At 36.1% G+C, this 15,196-nt stretch overlaps 1 protein-coding gene across 1 annotated transcript in view; it reads left to right on the forward strand.

Moving 5' to 3' along the window:
• LOC150107366 (venom phosphodiesterase-like) overlaps nucleotides 1-15,196 on the forward strand; it is a 291,454-nt gene that overhangs the window by 194,205 nt on the left and 82,053 nt on the right. The window contains exons 14-15 of the mRNA XM_090391228.1: nucleotides 464-551; nucleotides 10,858-11,036. Coding sequence (XP_090247354.1) covers nucleotides 464-551; nucleotides 10,858-11,036 — 267 coding nt within the window. The remainder of the gene's footprint in view (nucleotides 1-463; nucleotides 552-10,857; nucleotides 11,037-15,196) is intronic.

The following is a 15,196-nucleotide window of genomic DNA, read 5'->3' on the forward strand; positions in this document are numbered from 1 at the left end:
GCTGTTGAATCATGAGCAAACACCCAAACTTTGTATCATGAGCAAACACCTGATTATCTTCCTCTTTAAAACTGTATTATCAAGATTATTAACCAGGAGTGATGCAAATATAAAATACTATACAAATGCATCCTCATACAGGACACATTGATACTTATTAGCCAATGTCTTTAACCAAGCTGCCAATTTATTATCTATTTCTGTTTCACTTAATCAAATACTAACTTCCTGTGTGACTTTCTATGAAATGCTATTGCAGAAATTCATACTAAATCACTGACACATGCCTGAACAACTTGCACTGTCTCTGTAGAAGAATAAAATGTTTGTTACTTTTCTGTAGAGCATGATCTGCTGTTCATTATTATATTCTAATAATATTGTTAACTAGTTGTAGAATTCTAATTTTGTTGAGTTGATCTTTGCAAATATGTTAATCCCCTTTACATTTCTCTCACAATAGGCTCTATTTATTGCTGTTGGATCCTCTTTTAAACAAAACCTTACAGTTCAGCCATTTCTTAATATAGAATTATATGGTTTAATGGCTGGTAAGTAGCCCATCCTGGAAATGAATAAGTTAACATAGATTGAAGTATTTAAGACATTCTTATTTTAATATTAGTTTAGTTATTAATTTCTTGTTCCTTATGTTTACATAATAATATTACAGAACTTTTAAGAAATTTGAATGTTTCAAAACTCATTCAGAAATTTTTATATTACCATTCGAGAAGTAGCTCCAAGTTGTGAATAATGCAGTGGCAAGGATTTTCAAGTTCTGAGAAGTAAGGTTGAAGAAACAGAATGTTTGTTATCAATCCCAAACCATGAAAGGTCAGTAACTTGTAGCCCAGTGATTATGTTGATAGGCTAATAGTTATTTTTTCAAGCTGCTCCATATTCCAACAAATAGTGTGGTGAAACCATCTACCAGCAGACATCCATATAACTGTGTGATTAAGCTTATTTTCAGATCCAGGTTTATTTTTTATGCAGAATATATTATAGTTTATTTTAACAGCAAGAAAATGTAAATACTGTATAAATAAGTTGCCATCAGAAAATCCAATCCCATGTATTTGAAAAAAAAAAAAAAATGTAAATATCAACTTAAATTTAAAGGTAATTTTTTGTGCACTGCAAACTACTTTTTTATTATAAAATAGTAGTAACCGATAAAATGTTCATATCACAAAGTAATTCCCACCCCTATGTCTGAGCCAAAAGGGCTAGTGGAATGAAAGGGATGCTTGATAAATGAAAATTCATTGGGAACCCTGAAAATTCTGGCTAACATGGCTCTAGTAAAGCTGCAACAAACCCATCAAGCCAGCAGTGGATTTATTGAGGCTTAAAAAAAAAAAAAGGAATCCAAGTCAGATAGATATAAATGGTAAATAGCCTGGACTGGAAACGAAATTGAGAATAGGAACATTGAAAATATTGATGCTTACAGGTAAAGAGGAGGAGTTGTTGTTAATGGATGTTATGATGGAGAGAAAATGAGATATTTTAGGTTTGAGTGAGATAAAATGGAAAAAATAAGGACAGAGGAATTTAAGAGGAGCCTGTTTTCTTCTGGAAAGGGGCAGATGACCAGTCAAAAAAATGGTGTTGGTTTTATCATCAGTAGAAAAGGAAATAACACAAAGTATACAAGGGTGGTCTGAAAAATTCTTGGCCTAACAATTAAAAAACTAATTTATAATTTAGAAATTATTTTTATTTTTCAACATAATCTTCCTTAAGACTAATACATTTATTCCAGCAATGCTCCAGCACCATTATCCTACCCTTACTGGTTCTCAGTAAGATCTGCATAATACCCTTTACAGCTGCAATCACCTCTTGATTTGAAGAAAAACGCTGACCAGCGAGGAAGAGTTTTAGTTTTGGGAAGAGATAGAAGTCAGAGGGAGCCAAATCTGGGGAATAGGGTGGATGTTCCAACAATTCATAGTGCGGATCCCTTAATTTTCCCATTACCAAAACACCTTTGTGAGCAGGTGCATTGTCCTGATGAAAGATGATTTTTTTCTTCTGCAAACTGAGTCTTTTCTCACGAATTTTTTCATGTAGTTTGGTTAAAAGATCGGAATAATATTCCCCGGTTATTGTTTTACCCTTTTCAAGATAATTAATAAACAAAATGCCTTTAGCATCCCAAAACACCGATGTCATGACCTATCCTGCTGATGGAACTGACTTTTTCTTATTTGGCACTGAACAACCGGTTCTGTCCATTGTTTTGACTGCTATTTGGATTCTGGTGTGTAATGGTGAATCCAAGTCTCATCCATAGTAATAAATCTACAAACAAAATCAGTTTTATTCTTGTTAAAATGCTCCAAGCACTATTCAGAGATTTTCATGCCGGTGCGTTTTTGATCTGCTATGAGTAAGCACGGTACCCATCTTGCGCAGGCTTTTTCATTTGTAATTCTTCATGCAAAATATATCCTACACATTCTTTTGAAATGCCTATAGTCTCAGCAATTTCATGCACTTTGACTCGGCGGTCATCCAATACTATATCGTGCACTTGATCAATGATTTCTGGTGTTGTTACACTTTTTGGACGTCCTTTACATGGATCATCTTCAAAGCTGGTACAGCCTCGTTTAAACTCGGCAGCCCATTTCTTAATTGTCAAAAATGAAGGAGAAGAGTGCCCATAAAATTTTATGAACTTCAAATGAATTTTTTTTGCTGTTAAACCTTCTTTTATAAAGAATTTTATAACCACACGATACTCAATTTTATACATTTCAAGGGATACAGACACTTTTGCTCTTCAGAAAGCTGTATAAAACAAACTACTTGATAGAATGACTTGTAATTTCACATGGATGCTTATGACAGATGTACCAACTTAGAAAAAGAAATCTTGCCAATAGTGCTGCCATATATGGTCAACAGCACTAACCATATATGATCAGTGCTGCCATATACAGGGTGTTTGGGATAAATTTGACAGTTTCGTAAGGAAAAAGAAAATCTTCTTTGTATCTATTAAATTTAATGAATTGACAAAAAAACATTACAGGCAGAGTTAATTACAATACTATCAACAAGATTTACTCAAAATAACCACCATTAGCATCGATCACAGCTTCAATTCTGCTTCGGAACCTCGAACAAGCTGATGCTACAGTCTCCCTGGGAAGGGCCGCAAAAACTGTTTTAATTTTATCCATTAACTGGGCTTTTGTATTACTGGAAGTGCGATTGGTGTCTTTTTCAACTGCGCCCCATACAAAATAATCCATGGGGTTAAGGTCTGGGGAGTTTGGAGGCCAAACATTTGGACTGGTGAAGTCGTAGAAATTTTCAGACAACCATTTTTGACTTTTCCCAGAGGTGTGGCAAGGGGCCGAATCCTGCTGCCATACATACGGCCTACCATTGGCTACCCTTGTTATCCAGGGCTTGACTACAGTTAGCAACTCCACGAACAAAGCCCGAATTCCAATGCCAGGGTTCTTCAACACCTGTTCCTGCAGATTTGCGAGGAATTCTGCTGTACGAACGCAATCAGATCGTCTGCTAGGGATCTTTCTTCTTGCTACATCCTCGTAGTCACCATTGCAAGTCTCTAGTTCATGCCTGATTGTTTTTACTGTATTCAGGGAGCATTGGGCAGCAGTCGTAATATCCTTATTTTGATGGCGGGCACGAATCATCATGATACAAGTTATTCTCTTCCATGATTCAGGTGGGTTCCAGCTATCCATCCTTTCTGACATCTTGTATATGAATGAAGAAGGGTCCAAACTTTTAAATGAAGAGAAGTGTGTGTTAATACATGTAACTTACGGAAAAATATAATTAATTATAAATATGTCAAATTTATCCCGAACACCCTGTATGTTTAAGATAGAGATCATAGGCTTCTTATAGCCACCAAGGTGTGTAAAGAAAATAATGTCATAAAGATAAAAAGAGATAGAAAGCGTGAAGCAATGAATGATGAAACAGACCTGAAGTTGAGCAAGAATTTATGTGAAGCAAGCGAAGCAAGATTCATGAGTTAATTGCAATTAATGTACATGAAGAATGGTGCAAACAGCAGAAGAGATGTATGGAAGAAGAACAAGTGGAAGCAGAAAAGGAAAATCAACACACTAGTTAAATGAGAGAATTAAAGAAGTGGTGAAGTCAAAATATAAAGCTTTTCTAAAGTTCATGAAGACTAGAACAATCTATTATTATTTTTATACAGGCCAGGTGGTTGGTATATCTGCTCTACAACCAATAGGTCATGAGTTTGAATCCTACCATAGGCATGAAATTTTGTGAATGTCTTTAGGTGGGAGATGAATTTTATCGGCTGGTGTAAAACTGCCATCCAACTTATTTGGAAGCATGAAGTGGTTTGAAAAAGTTCCATATTTAGACTCTCGAGCAGGTTTTTTAGATTTGGTAAAAAATAAATATATAAATATATTAAAAAAATAGGAAAAAAATTCTGATCCTACCCACAGTATGAATGTACTATAGGTTCACAAACAGACCTTTTGTGGATTGGAGAAAAAAAAAGCATCCCATGGAGTCAGAAGACTCATCGTGGAAGGGAGACCCACACTAACCTTTATACAAACAGACCTTATCATACTTCTCCTTACATTCCTTCACTCTCAGGGTATACCCACAATTACGTCTGGTAATCCATTCTACTCATTCATTACTGCCAAATCAAAAAATCTAGTCCACACACAATTACTAACCATACTTTTACACTGCTTCCAAGGATGACCAATAGATCTCTCTCTGTTTGCCATATATTGATAAATTTATTTTGTGCCAATCTTATAGAACCCATTTAGTGAAAGACAAATTTGGTTAAAGACAGAGGGTGGATAGGAATGTGATACTCTATAAGGGCTAACATGCTTTTGTGAAAGGTAGGTCTTGTCTTAGTAATTTACTTACTTTTATATTAATGTAATAATGATGTTGGATAAGGGAAATGGATACCCATCAGTATTGCTAGACTTTGCAAAGGTATTTGACAAGATTCCACATAGAACTATGTTACATAAATTGGAGCAAATGGGGATGGATATGAATCTGGTGATTTGGATTAGAGGATGGCTGATGAGTAGATATCAGAGAGTGGTTTATGGAGAAGTTGAGTTCAGGAGAAAGTAAGTGACCAGTGGTGTATCACAGGGGCTCAGTCTCAGTACTTGGTCCTCTATTGTTTAATTTGTATATCAGTGATATAGGAAATGATCTGAGAAAATATTCAGTTGTTTGCTGATGCAGGATGATTTAAATAGACTAGCAGTATGGGCAAAGGTAAACGGCTGCCAACTTAATGTGGGCAAGTATAAGGTGATGCACTTCAGGAAGAAGATATCACAAGCCGCGTACTCTATTGATGAAACTAAATGCAGGAAACTGATGAGGGCAGGGACTTGGTGGGGGGGTGACTTTGAATAGGAAGATGAAGTTTAGAGGACATCTTGTGAAGGTAACCAAAACAGCACATCAGATTACGTGGTTGTTGAAGAACAAGGTAACAAGCATGTTATTATGAAAAGTTATTGTTCCTCTATATAAAGCTTTGATAAGGCCTTCTGAATTATTGCACAAAGATCTAGATTTTGTGGGGGATAGAGAAGTGGTGGAGAGGATCTCAAATTAAGTGACAAAGATTTTGGCAGGTCTATGGAATACTTTGTATGAGAATAGGTTGAAGGTCTGTGGGCTTCAAAATTAGCTGATGGGCAGTAAACAGGAGCCATGATAGAAGCATTTAAGTTTTTATTATTATTATTACATGCGACTCCAGGGAGTCCTTAGACTCATCAAGGGAGGACCTAAACATTGTGTCCACACAACTATGCGATTACATTCTCACAGTATCTATCAAACCTTGCCTTGAACTCGCTCACTGGCATAGCACCTACAACAGACTCTGGCAGCTTATTCCACTCATTTACCACTCTAAAAGTAAAGAACCCAGCTCTAACACCTTTACTAACCCCACTCTTGCCCAGCTTCCATAGGTGTCCCCTAGTTCTCCCACCACCAGTCCTGATCTCAAAAATATCCTCTGAATTAATCCTATAGAAACCCTTTAGCAATTTGAATGTCCCAATCATATCTCCCCATTTCCGCCTATCAACTAATTTCTGCAACCCACAAATCTTCAACCTGTTCTCATATGGTTCATTCCATAGACCTGCTATCATCTTAGTCACTCACCTCTGGATCCTCTCCACCTCCTCCCCATCAAGAAGGAACCTAGGTGACCAAATCTGGGCACAGTAGTCGAGATGAGGTCTTATCAAAGCTCGGTACAGAGGTACAATAACTTGCCTGTCTCTGCTCGTCAAGGTATTTTTCAACAACCAAGTGAGTTGATGAGCCGATTTAGCCACTTTTGCAATGTGCCCCCTAAACTTCAACTCCCTATCGACCAACACTCCCAAGTCCCTGGCCTCATCAATCTCCTGGAGTACAGTTCCACCGATGTGGTATACTGCTGCTAATCTTTTCACCCCAAAATGCATAACCTTACATTTTGTCACATTAAATTGACATCCATTCTCCTTAGCCCAAAACTCTAATCTATCCAAGTCATCCTGCAAGATTTTGACATCTTCTGCATTCACTATCGCCCTACCCAACTTGGTATCATCAGAAAATAAATGAGCTGTTCCTCTTAGATCCTTCCCTATATCGTTAATGAACAGATTAAACAGCAGTGGTTCAAGAACAGAACCCTGTGGCACACCACTAGTCACAGGCCATCTTTTGGACTCTACTCCTGAATAAACTACTCTTTGATATCTCTCCATCAACCACCCACCTATCCATCTCACCAACCCTATATCTATTCCCATATGTTGTAGTTTACGGATTAGAATTCCATGTAGTATGCTGTCAAATGCCTTTGTCTGGTCCAGCAGTATCACTGTAAACCCATTACCCTTATCCAGTTCAGCCGTCACCTTGTTATAAAACTTGAGCAAGTTACTGAGGGATGATCTACCCTTCACAAAGCCATGCTGTCCCCCATACAGTATCTCATTTTCATCAATCCATTCCTGTATTTTTCTCTTGACCTACTTTCTCCAAGACCTTGACAATGACTCCTGATATGCTGATCGGTCGGTAATTTGCAACCGTAGTCTTGGATCCTCCTTTATGCAGTGAACTATTTTCCCTATTGAAGAAACTATTTTAAGTTATTAAAGGAATTTTATGAGCCTGACACTGAAGATGTTTTTTCAGTACATAGCAAGAAGAGAGAGAAAAAGATGTAAGGAAACTGTGTAAGAGTGTGGTTAGCAAGAGTGTTAGGAATATTTTTTGCTTGGCAGGTGCTGAATGGGTTACTAGAAGTAGATGTGAGTGCTTCATCAGTGAATGAGTTTAAGGAGAGGTATGATAGTTATTATGTGAATAATTGATCTCCTGTGATGAGTCTTCTGTATAATAATAATATTCCCATCCTCCAATTCTCACTGATTTCAATAGTCACTAATGACTTTTCCACTGCCTTAACTAGTTTATGAGATACCTTAACTTGTGAGATAAATTTGCCATATCAGTCATGGAACCTCCATTATTATAATAGAACTATCTTGCCCTCTTTTTACTGTAAGTCTTAAAGATTGGGAAGACATTGTCAATTTTCTTGCACTTCTCAATAACACATTGGCTAATATAACAAACTGAACAAATTTCAATTTGAAATGTCTTTCAAATTTTGGACTCTTTGAAAGTATCAATCTCATTCAGTCCCACAACTATATTCACGTTGATATTTCATAATATCCTCTTAATTCACCTATCTATTTTCACATAGGTCTCTTCTGATTGCAAGTGAAGTATCTTCATCTGGATGATAATACCCTTGCAAAGTGGTCATTCAGTAATACAACTATTTCTTATGCTTCTGTCATCTTGCTATCGCAGTATTCATTAAAATGAGCTATTCATACTTGTTCTTTTACTTACTCACCACAGAAAGGAACTTTTTGGGACTTCCTTTGTCTTTTCAGCTAATTTCCTCTCATAATCTGATTCTGCTTTGCCTGTACTTTGTATTGATCATGAAGCTCAACTTTCTCTTTGTTTCCCCTTCAACATTTTCTTTTCTTAGTTTGCTGATGCAACTTATCCACATAACTCATATGATTTATCCTTTTGACCATAAGCATGCACTCTATTGCTACTTCTTTCAAATGTCCCTTGACCATTTTGCATATATTAATGACATATTTTCTTTGCAGTCTGCATAGCACTGCTTCAAACTGCCTTCTGAGTGTCATAAATCACTAACTCTGTAGTTACATAAAACACCACTTTTAAGCCTGCATTCCACATTTTTTTTTTTTTAGAAACCTCCCAGGTCAAGACCCTATTCAAAGACAAAGTTGACCACCTTGCTTATGGATATACCTGCTGACATTATTACTACATCTAGCACTCTCAACCCCCAGGTCTCCTTCAAGTGCTGTTTCAGATAGTTATCAAAATCTTAGTAGCTGTGTAAATTCCATTCCATCCTGCCATGTGTCCTTGACTCATTTCAATCTACATCCCCAGAATAATTACTTGGCCTGCATTTATGCTAATCTGCTGATGCATGGCATCTGCATCTTTCTGTGCATCCTCTGATTTATGGCAAGAAAGAACTATATATTTGTTCCTGCCAGCCTCAGATATATACCATATTCCTCAGCCCTGAAATCCTTCTGCTTAACTTCTACTTTTGTTGACTGCAGTTATTCTGCTGTCATATGCCTTTCCCTTTTCCTCTCTGAAAATGCAATACCCTTTAATTCTGTTTTATTTAACAGAATTCAGGAGTACTGCATTTTTAAAGAGGTATTTCTGTATTATCTTCTATCAACCCATTCTTGCTAATGCAGATAATTTTTGCCAAGTAGAACTAACCAATGCTATAAACACCATATCTTTATTCCTGATGCTTTGTGCACATGAACTGCAATATCCCTGTACCTACAAAACTACTTTTTCATCTTATAATGGAGAGCCAATTTAGATTTAAGACATGAGTAATTTCATTCAGTATTTTTTATTTCATTTAGTAATTTTATTCAGATAATGTTGGAAGGTATTCTCTCTTCAGAGTTTCTTAACGCAGGTGTTCCTTGGGGCTCTATTTTATCTGCAATCTTCTTTCTAAATATAAATGACCTGCTCTCACTGACATCAAACCCTGTACTTAGATTTGCTGATGATAACACTCTCCACTCATCCTGCTCATATGAAAAATCCTGCAGGGTTCAAACATCTCAAGCTTCAAGATCATCTATGATAAGTTGCCCTAAACACTGATCTCCATATCATCCTTCATCAGGATGACAACAATCTAGTCATCCTCAATGCTTCCAAAATACTGTTCTGCCTGTTTTTCTCTCAAAAAATACCATAGTTCTTCTCCATTTACCTTTGATATATATATATATATATATATATATATATATATTTTTTTTTTTTTTAAATGTCAGCTATCATCTAGTGATTTGAAAAATTCCTCTTCTTTCTTACTAGAATCTTCTGTGAAAATTTAACTATCCAGTTCCCTGTGTAGAAATTTGTCCTGATCACTGCCTGAAATGCCTACCATTCAAGAGGTTTATTTTTGTGTTAATTAGTATTAATTACTATAGCCTCTGTTTCCTTGATCACTATTGAGTATTTCATCTTATAGTTATTATACAGAAGCATCTCATCTGTTTTTGGGTAACACCATTTATGCTGATGTGGTATTTCTGCTAACTTGCCTGTTTTTCATTGATGATTATGTTTGAGATTGGGATGATTGTTCCACTAATCAACTTTTAACTGTTCATCCTGAATTGCTGATGGAAATAGTATGGCCTTGTTTAAGTGGGAGATGCCCCAGCTATCATGACAATTGATCGTGTTGAATCTTAATATTTGCATGTGGCTTAAGCCAATACAAAATATTGTTAGGTTGGGTAATCTTCAAATTGACAGTCCATCTTCATTCTTTTGGTATCCCATGAATATCTACTAAAGGAGTCCACCTACTAAAGAGAAAGAGAGGAGTGGACATTACATCAAAGGGCCCTATTCAGTTCTCTACATTTCTTACAGAACCTGCAGGTCTTTTCCCACTTATTTAGCTTTGACAATTGAACGATCCCAAAACATGACCAATTGCAAATGCTTACATCTCTAAGGCTAGCACCAAGTTTTTATTCTAGTTTACTAGGATTTTACATATGTAGTTACAGTAATATGATAAATATCCAGGCTGTAATCAAATTTATGTGGGTCCTACATAACATATCTATATGTAAAGATGGCTTTGCATATGCATTCCTTCATTTCATTAAGTGTTCTTTGTAGTGATGGAGTATAAAATTTTGTATGATCACAGATTTTGTAGTTACACAACAGAAGCATATTTTTTTTTTTTTTTTTTTTAGGGATATCTATTTTGCTTAACCTAAAGATGTAACTCTAATCTGCACCTGAGAGGAATATCACTGCTTGAAGGAAACTAGATACTTCTCTCTCCTGTATGATGTCAGAGTTTTGACTACTTCTAATGTAGATTAGGGATATAAGCATTTGAAATTGGTAATGTTTTATATGAAATACCCTGGATATTAATGTGTAATATATCATTACATTAATTTCATTTACAAATAAAATATTAATTTACAAATATATTTTTCTCTAAATCATAGAAGTAGGTCCTAGCTGGGCTAGTGTACTCTGATTTACATTATTATGCTAGTAACAAGGCAACACTATAATAAAAATAGCCTTGTTAGTCTATTATTACATTATAATATATTTAATGTTTTCAAGTGAATTTTTTATTTTCTTTAATAGAACTTCTCAATATAACTGCAAAGCCTAATAATGGAACTCATGGAAGTTTGCATCATTTATTAAGTGAAATACCTGCTCCATTACCTATTTCAGAGATATCTCATTCTGGGCAGTTACCTGTATGTTGGCCTGATAAAACTGACTTAGATTATAATAGCAGTGGCTGCAACTGCAATCAGGTAATATTCCATCTAAAAAAAAAATTACTGTGTGTGTGTGTGTGTGTGTGTGTGTGTGTGTGTGTGTGTGTGTGTGTGTGTGTGTGTGTGAGAGAGAGAGAGATGGGCTATAAGCCAGTTTGGTTAATTGAGCAAATGGTTGATCAGTTTTCATATAACACTTTTTCAGAAAGAAAAGTTTTAGAGAAAAATATATTTGTAAAATCTCTGTCTAAACACTTACGTAATCCATCATTTGCCACACATGGCAAGGAAAAGTGCTATAGGCTTGCAATTTCTCGTGTATGGGAATTAAGTTAAATGAACTACAATATTAGTGTGCTATACACTGTAAGGACTGAGATTTGTAGCAGACATTGTATAGTTAAATATGTTTGCCATTTTGAATGTAGTCAAAAGTACAGATGAAATAATTTTATGTACTGTATGTACATAGTGCCTCCATAATGAGTGACAAGAATGATGCATTACTTGTTCTTCAGTAAGAAAGATCTAGATTCAAATACCACATAGGATTTCAAACTTTATAAAGGTTTTTCAACTGAAGTTGAGATAGTCAGTTTCCTTTGGAGAGGGGAAGTTAATAATGTGACAATGAGCTGAACAAGGAAGATGTAAATAATACTTTGCAAGGTGAAGGCATTTGACAAACTACAACACATAAAATAAGTGTTCAGGGAGATGGAATAAATATGAGATTAGCTGACTGAACAAAGATTGGCATATACAGTCCATTCTTGCTATACAGAACTCATATGGACCACAAACATAGTTTGTTACAGTGCAAATAGTTTGATATAGTGAATTTTCTTTAGAATAGCACTATGCCTATGGCACTCTGGTCAGGCCTTCTTAGTAGTTTGTTACAGTGAGTGACTTTGTCGTACCGTCCAAATTATCGGAATGGATTCGCCTTCTTTTGCCATGTGCAGAAGTGTCAAAGGGTCTTGCATCTATGGTCACACAGTAATGGTGTTTGCTGTTGTGGGAGTTGACTGTGGTTATCAATGGTTGTTTTTTCTCCCCCAGCAAAAAATAAAAAGAATTAAAATAAATGACATGCTCCAGGGGTCTGTTAGTTTGTTACTGATATAAAATTAATGGTTTTTCAAAATAACATTCAGTTGTTTGTATATTATGCAAAGTAGAGAAAAGTTATGTTATCCGTGATGCAAAGGCAAGATGCTGATATCATGTTCCTGAGAGAATTTCAATAAGTTGACAATGCAGACAAGATGAGTAAATTGCTAATTCTACATTACTAAATGCAAAGCATGACACTGGAATGTAGAGATGAAAAGCTATTTACTCTATTGATGGAACCCCAGTGCAAGAGGATATTATGGAATCTATCAGATAGTCAAGGGTATTATTGTTCTGATGCATAAGATCTTCATAATATCATGCCTGGCCTGCTTTAGAAAATGTAGTTTCTTAGTTTTTCTGGGTAATTTAACAGTTGAGTGAAAGAGAAAAGATCCAGAGCCAAGCAAGCAACATTAGTTACTGGAATAAAATATCTAGTTGGATGTTGCTATAGAGCTGGTAATGTGCAGGACAGTGAAAAGGAAATATATAGGCAAATCAGTCTAGTTACTAAGAAAATGTGATCATTATGGGTGATTTGAATTATGGTAATATAGATTGGAATGAAGAGACAGCATCTGAGTGCAAAGAGAATGAATTTCTTGAGTTTTTGAGAGACAACTACCTTAAGCAGTACATAACAGAGGGTACATGTGGATTAAGGATCTTGGATTTAATTATCTCATCAAGGGATGATATTGTAAATCAAGTACTGAATCTCTTCTCAGTTGGAGAGTGATCATGAGGTGATTACTTGAGTGGTTGCCAGTCATATGAGGATTTCTGTGAGAAAGGGAATATATGCAGAAAGGCTGGTGATTATGGCAAGCTCAGGAGACAGGTTGTAGTTGTATCATGGAATGAAGAATTGGAAGGAAAGGGGATCAGTGCTGCTTGGGACCTGAGTAACTGTCTAGCAGAGGCAATGTCTGAATACATTCTGAAGGTCAAGAGGTCGAGCAGTGGGAAGAGAGGAGGAGCCACTGTTGGTGAATGAGCAGGAGGTATATGAGGATTGAGTAAACTTGATATTGATAAAGCCATAGGACTTTATGGTATATCACCATGGTGTGTCCCAAGGAATGTTCCAGGGAGTTAACAACAGTTTTAATTTACCTCTTTAACATGAGTCTTAGATTTGCTCGAGTTCCAAAGGAGTGGAAAGATGGAAAAATTGTTCCACTTCATAAAGGGGATTATAAGACTAAAGCTTTGAATTGCAGACCAATCTGTTTGTCTGGAATTGTGGTAAAGGTGATAGAGAGGCTAGTGAGAACCAGGATTCAGAATTGGGTTGATGACAACAGCTTCTTTGATTACTTACTATAACAGGTGCATCGGATAAAGAAGAAACATGTAAGCTGGTATATTTAGATTTGGCTAAAGTCTGATAGATTGCCACATGACAAGCTGGTAATTAAACTGTGCATTGGATTGGAGATTGGCTGTCTGATACCTATCAGAGGTATTCAGAGGAGGAAGGTTACCAGTGACCTTCCTCCTCTGGATGATATTGGAAAGGGCTTGAATGGTGATATACAGTTGTTTGCAGATGATGCAAAGTTGAAGAACTATGAGGGAATGGATTCAGTGCTGAATGACTGTGGTTTCTGGCCTCTGGAACGTAGATTATGAAGGCAGATTGGGGTAATGCAAATTGTAGAGTCTAGTGGATAGAAGGATGGGGGGGGGGGGTAGGTGGTACGATCAAGACATATAACTTGGTAAGGGGGATATTACCAGATTAATGTTGATCTGATTTTTCATATGGTGGAGGCAGGGGAAGAGCAAGAGGCAATTCTTGGAAGCTGTATCAGGAAGGTGTGAGCAAATGGAGTGAGGAGTAGGTTTTTTGCATGGAGAATTGTGGGTGGTTAGAATGCATTGCCTGGGAGTGTGGTGACAGTAAATGTATTCAAGTAACAGTACTAGTTTGTGTGTGATGGAGGGACCCCTGCAATGAATCATTGACTCCATGGAGGTATAATAATAATAATGTTTGTGCAGTGATATAGTTTGTACAGTGCCTGGGAGTGTGGTCGCCGTAAATGTATTCAAGTAACAGTACTAGTTGTGTGTGTGTGATGGAGGGCCTCCTTCAATGAATCATTGATTCTATGGAGGTATAATAATAATGTTTGTACAGTGATATAATGTAACCGAACAGAGATTAATGGTAGTATAATAGACTTGTAGTTGGTGAGTAGATTAGCACACAGATTACTCAGTGTGAGTAGAGCAGTCAGAGTATACAAGGCCATTCTGCAGTGGTCTCCTGCACTGACAAGAAACAAATGTTGAGTGAATAGAATTACTAGAGGGTGGTAAGATGAATGTGGAGCAAATGAATTTAAAGTGTGATGTGACAGGCATAGCAGTGATTATAATGCATATTCCACAATAAATCTTTTTAAGACATGGTGGAATCAATCAGTGCTGAAAGTTGATGGCTAAACTTTCAAAAGTGAAACATAAATCAGTCACTCATCAAAAGTTAAATATAATAACCAATCAAATTCATTAACATTTTAGTTAACAAGTATTACATTCTTTAATTCTATTGTTCTCAAAAGTTGATTTTATCTTTCATAAGTTTAGAACTTATGAACATTTGTTTTTTTCAGTACTTTATTAAAAGCTTGCTAAATATAAAATATTTGGCACTTCATAGTTATTTTCTTCATTTTAAAGGTACAAAGGTTAAATGAAAAAGTATCCATGGCGTTTATTTCAATTATGTTTTTTTTTCGATTGGCCTAACTGCTAAATGTGTGCACAACTGTAAACCTGAAAGCTTACTATTATTTAAGTGGGAGTAAGATATATAACCTTTACTTACCAATTAGTTACCTGCTGAATAACACTTGAACATGGCAGCTCTGATGGTTATATGTACCAAAGAAGATTATAATTATCTGGGTATCTCTATAGAGTCAAAGACTTTTCTGTGGGAGACCCACTATAACCACTGCTCACACAATACTTATCACATCACTCTTTGAACTCATTCACTGATGATGCACTCTCAACCATTTCTGACAACCCATTTCACCTATTTGCTACCCTCAAAGCAA

Source organism: Typopeltis vanoorti, chromosome 4 (assembly GCF_054136105.1).
Source record: "Typopeltis vanoorti isolate ZY-2024b chromosome 4, IOZ_Tvanoo_1.0, whole genome shotgun sequence".
Taxonomy (NCBI): domain Eukaryota; kingdom Metazoa; phylum Arthropoda; class Arachnida; order Uropygi; family Thelyphonidae; genus Typopeltis; species Typopeltis vanoorti.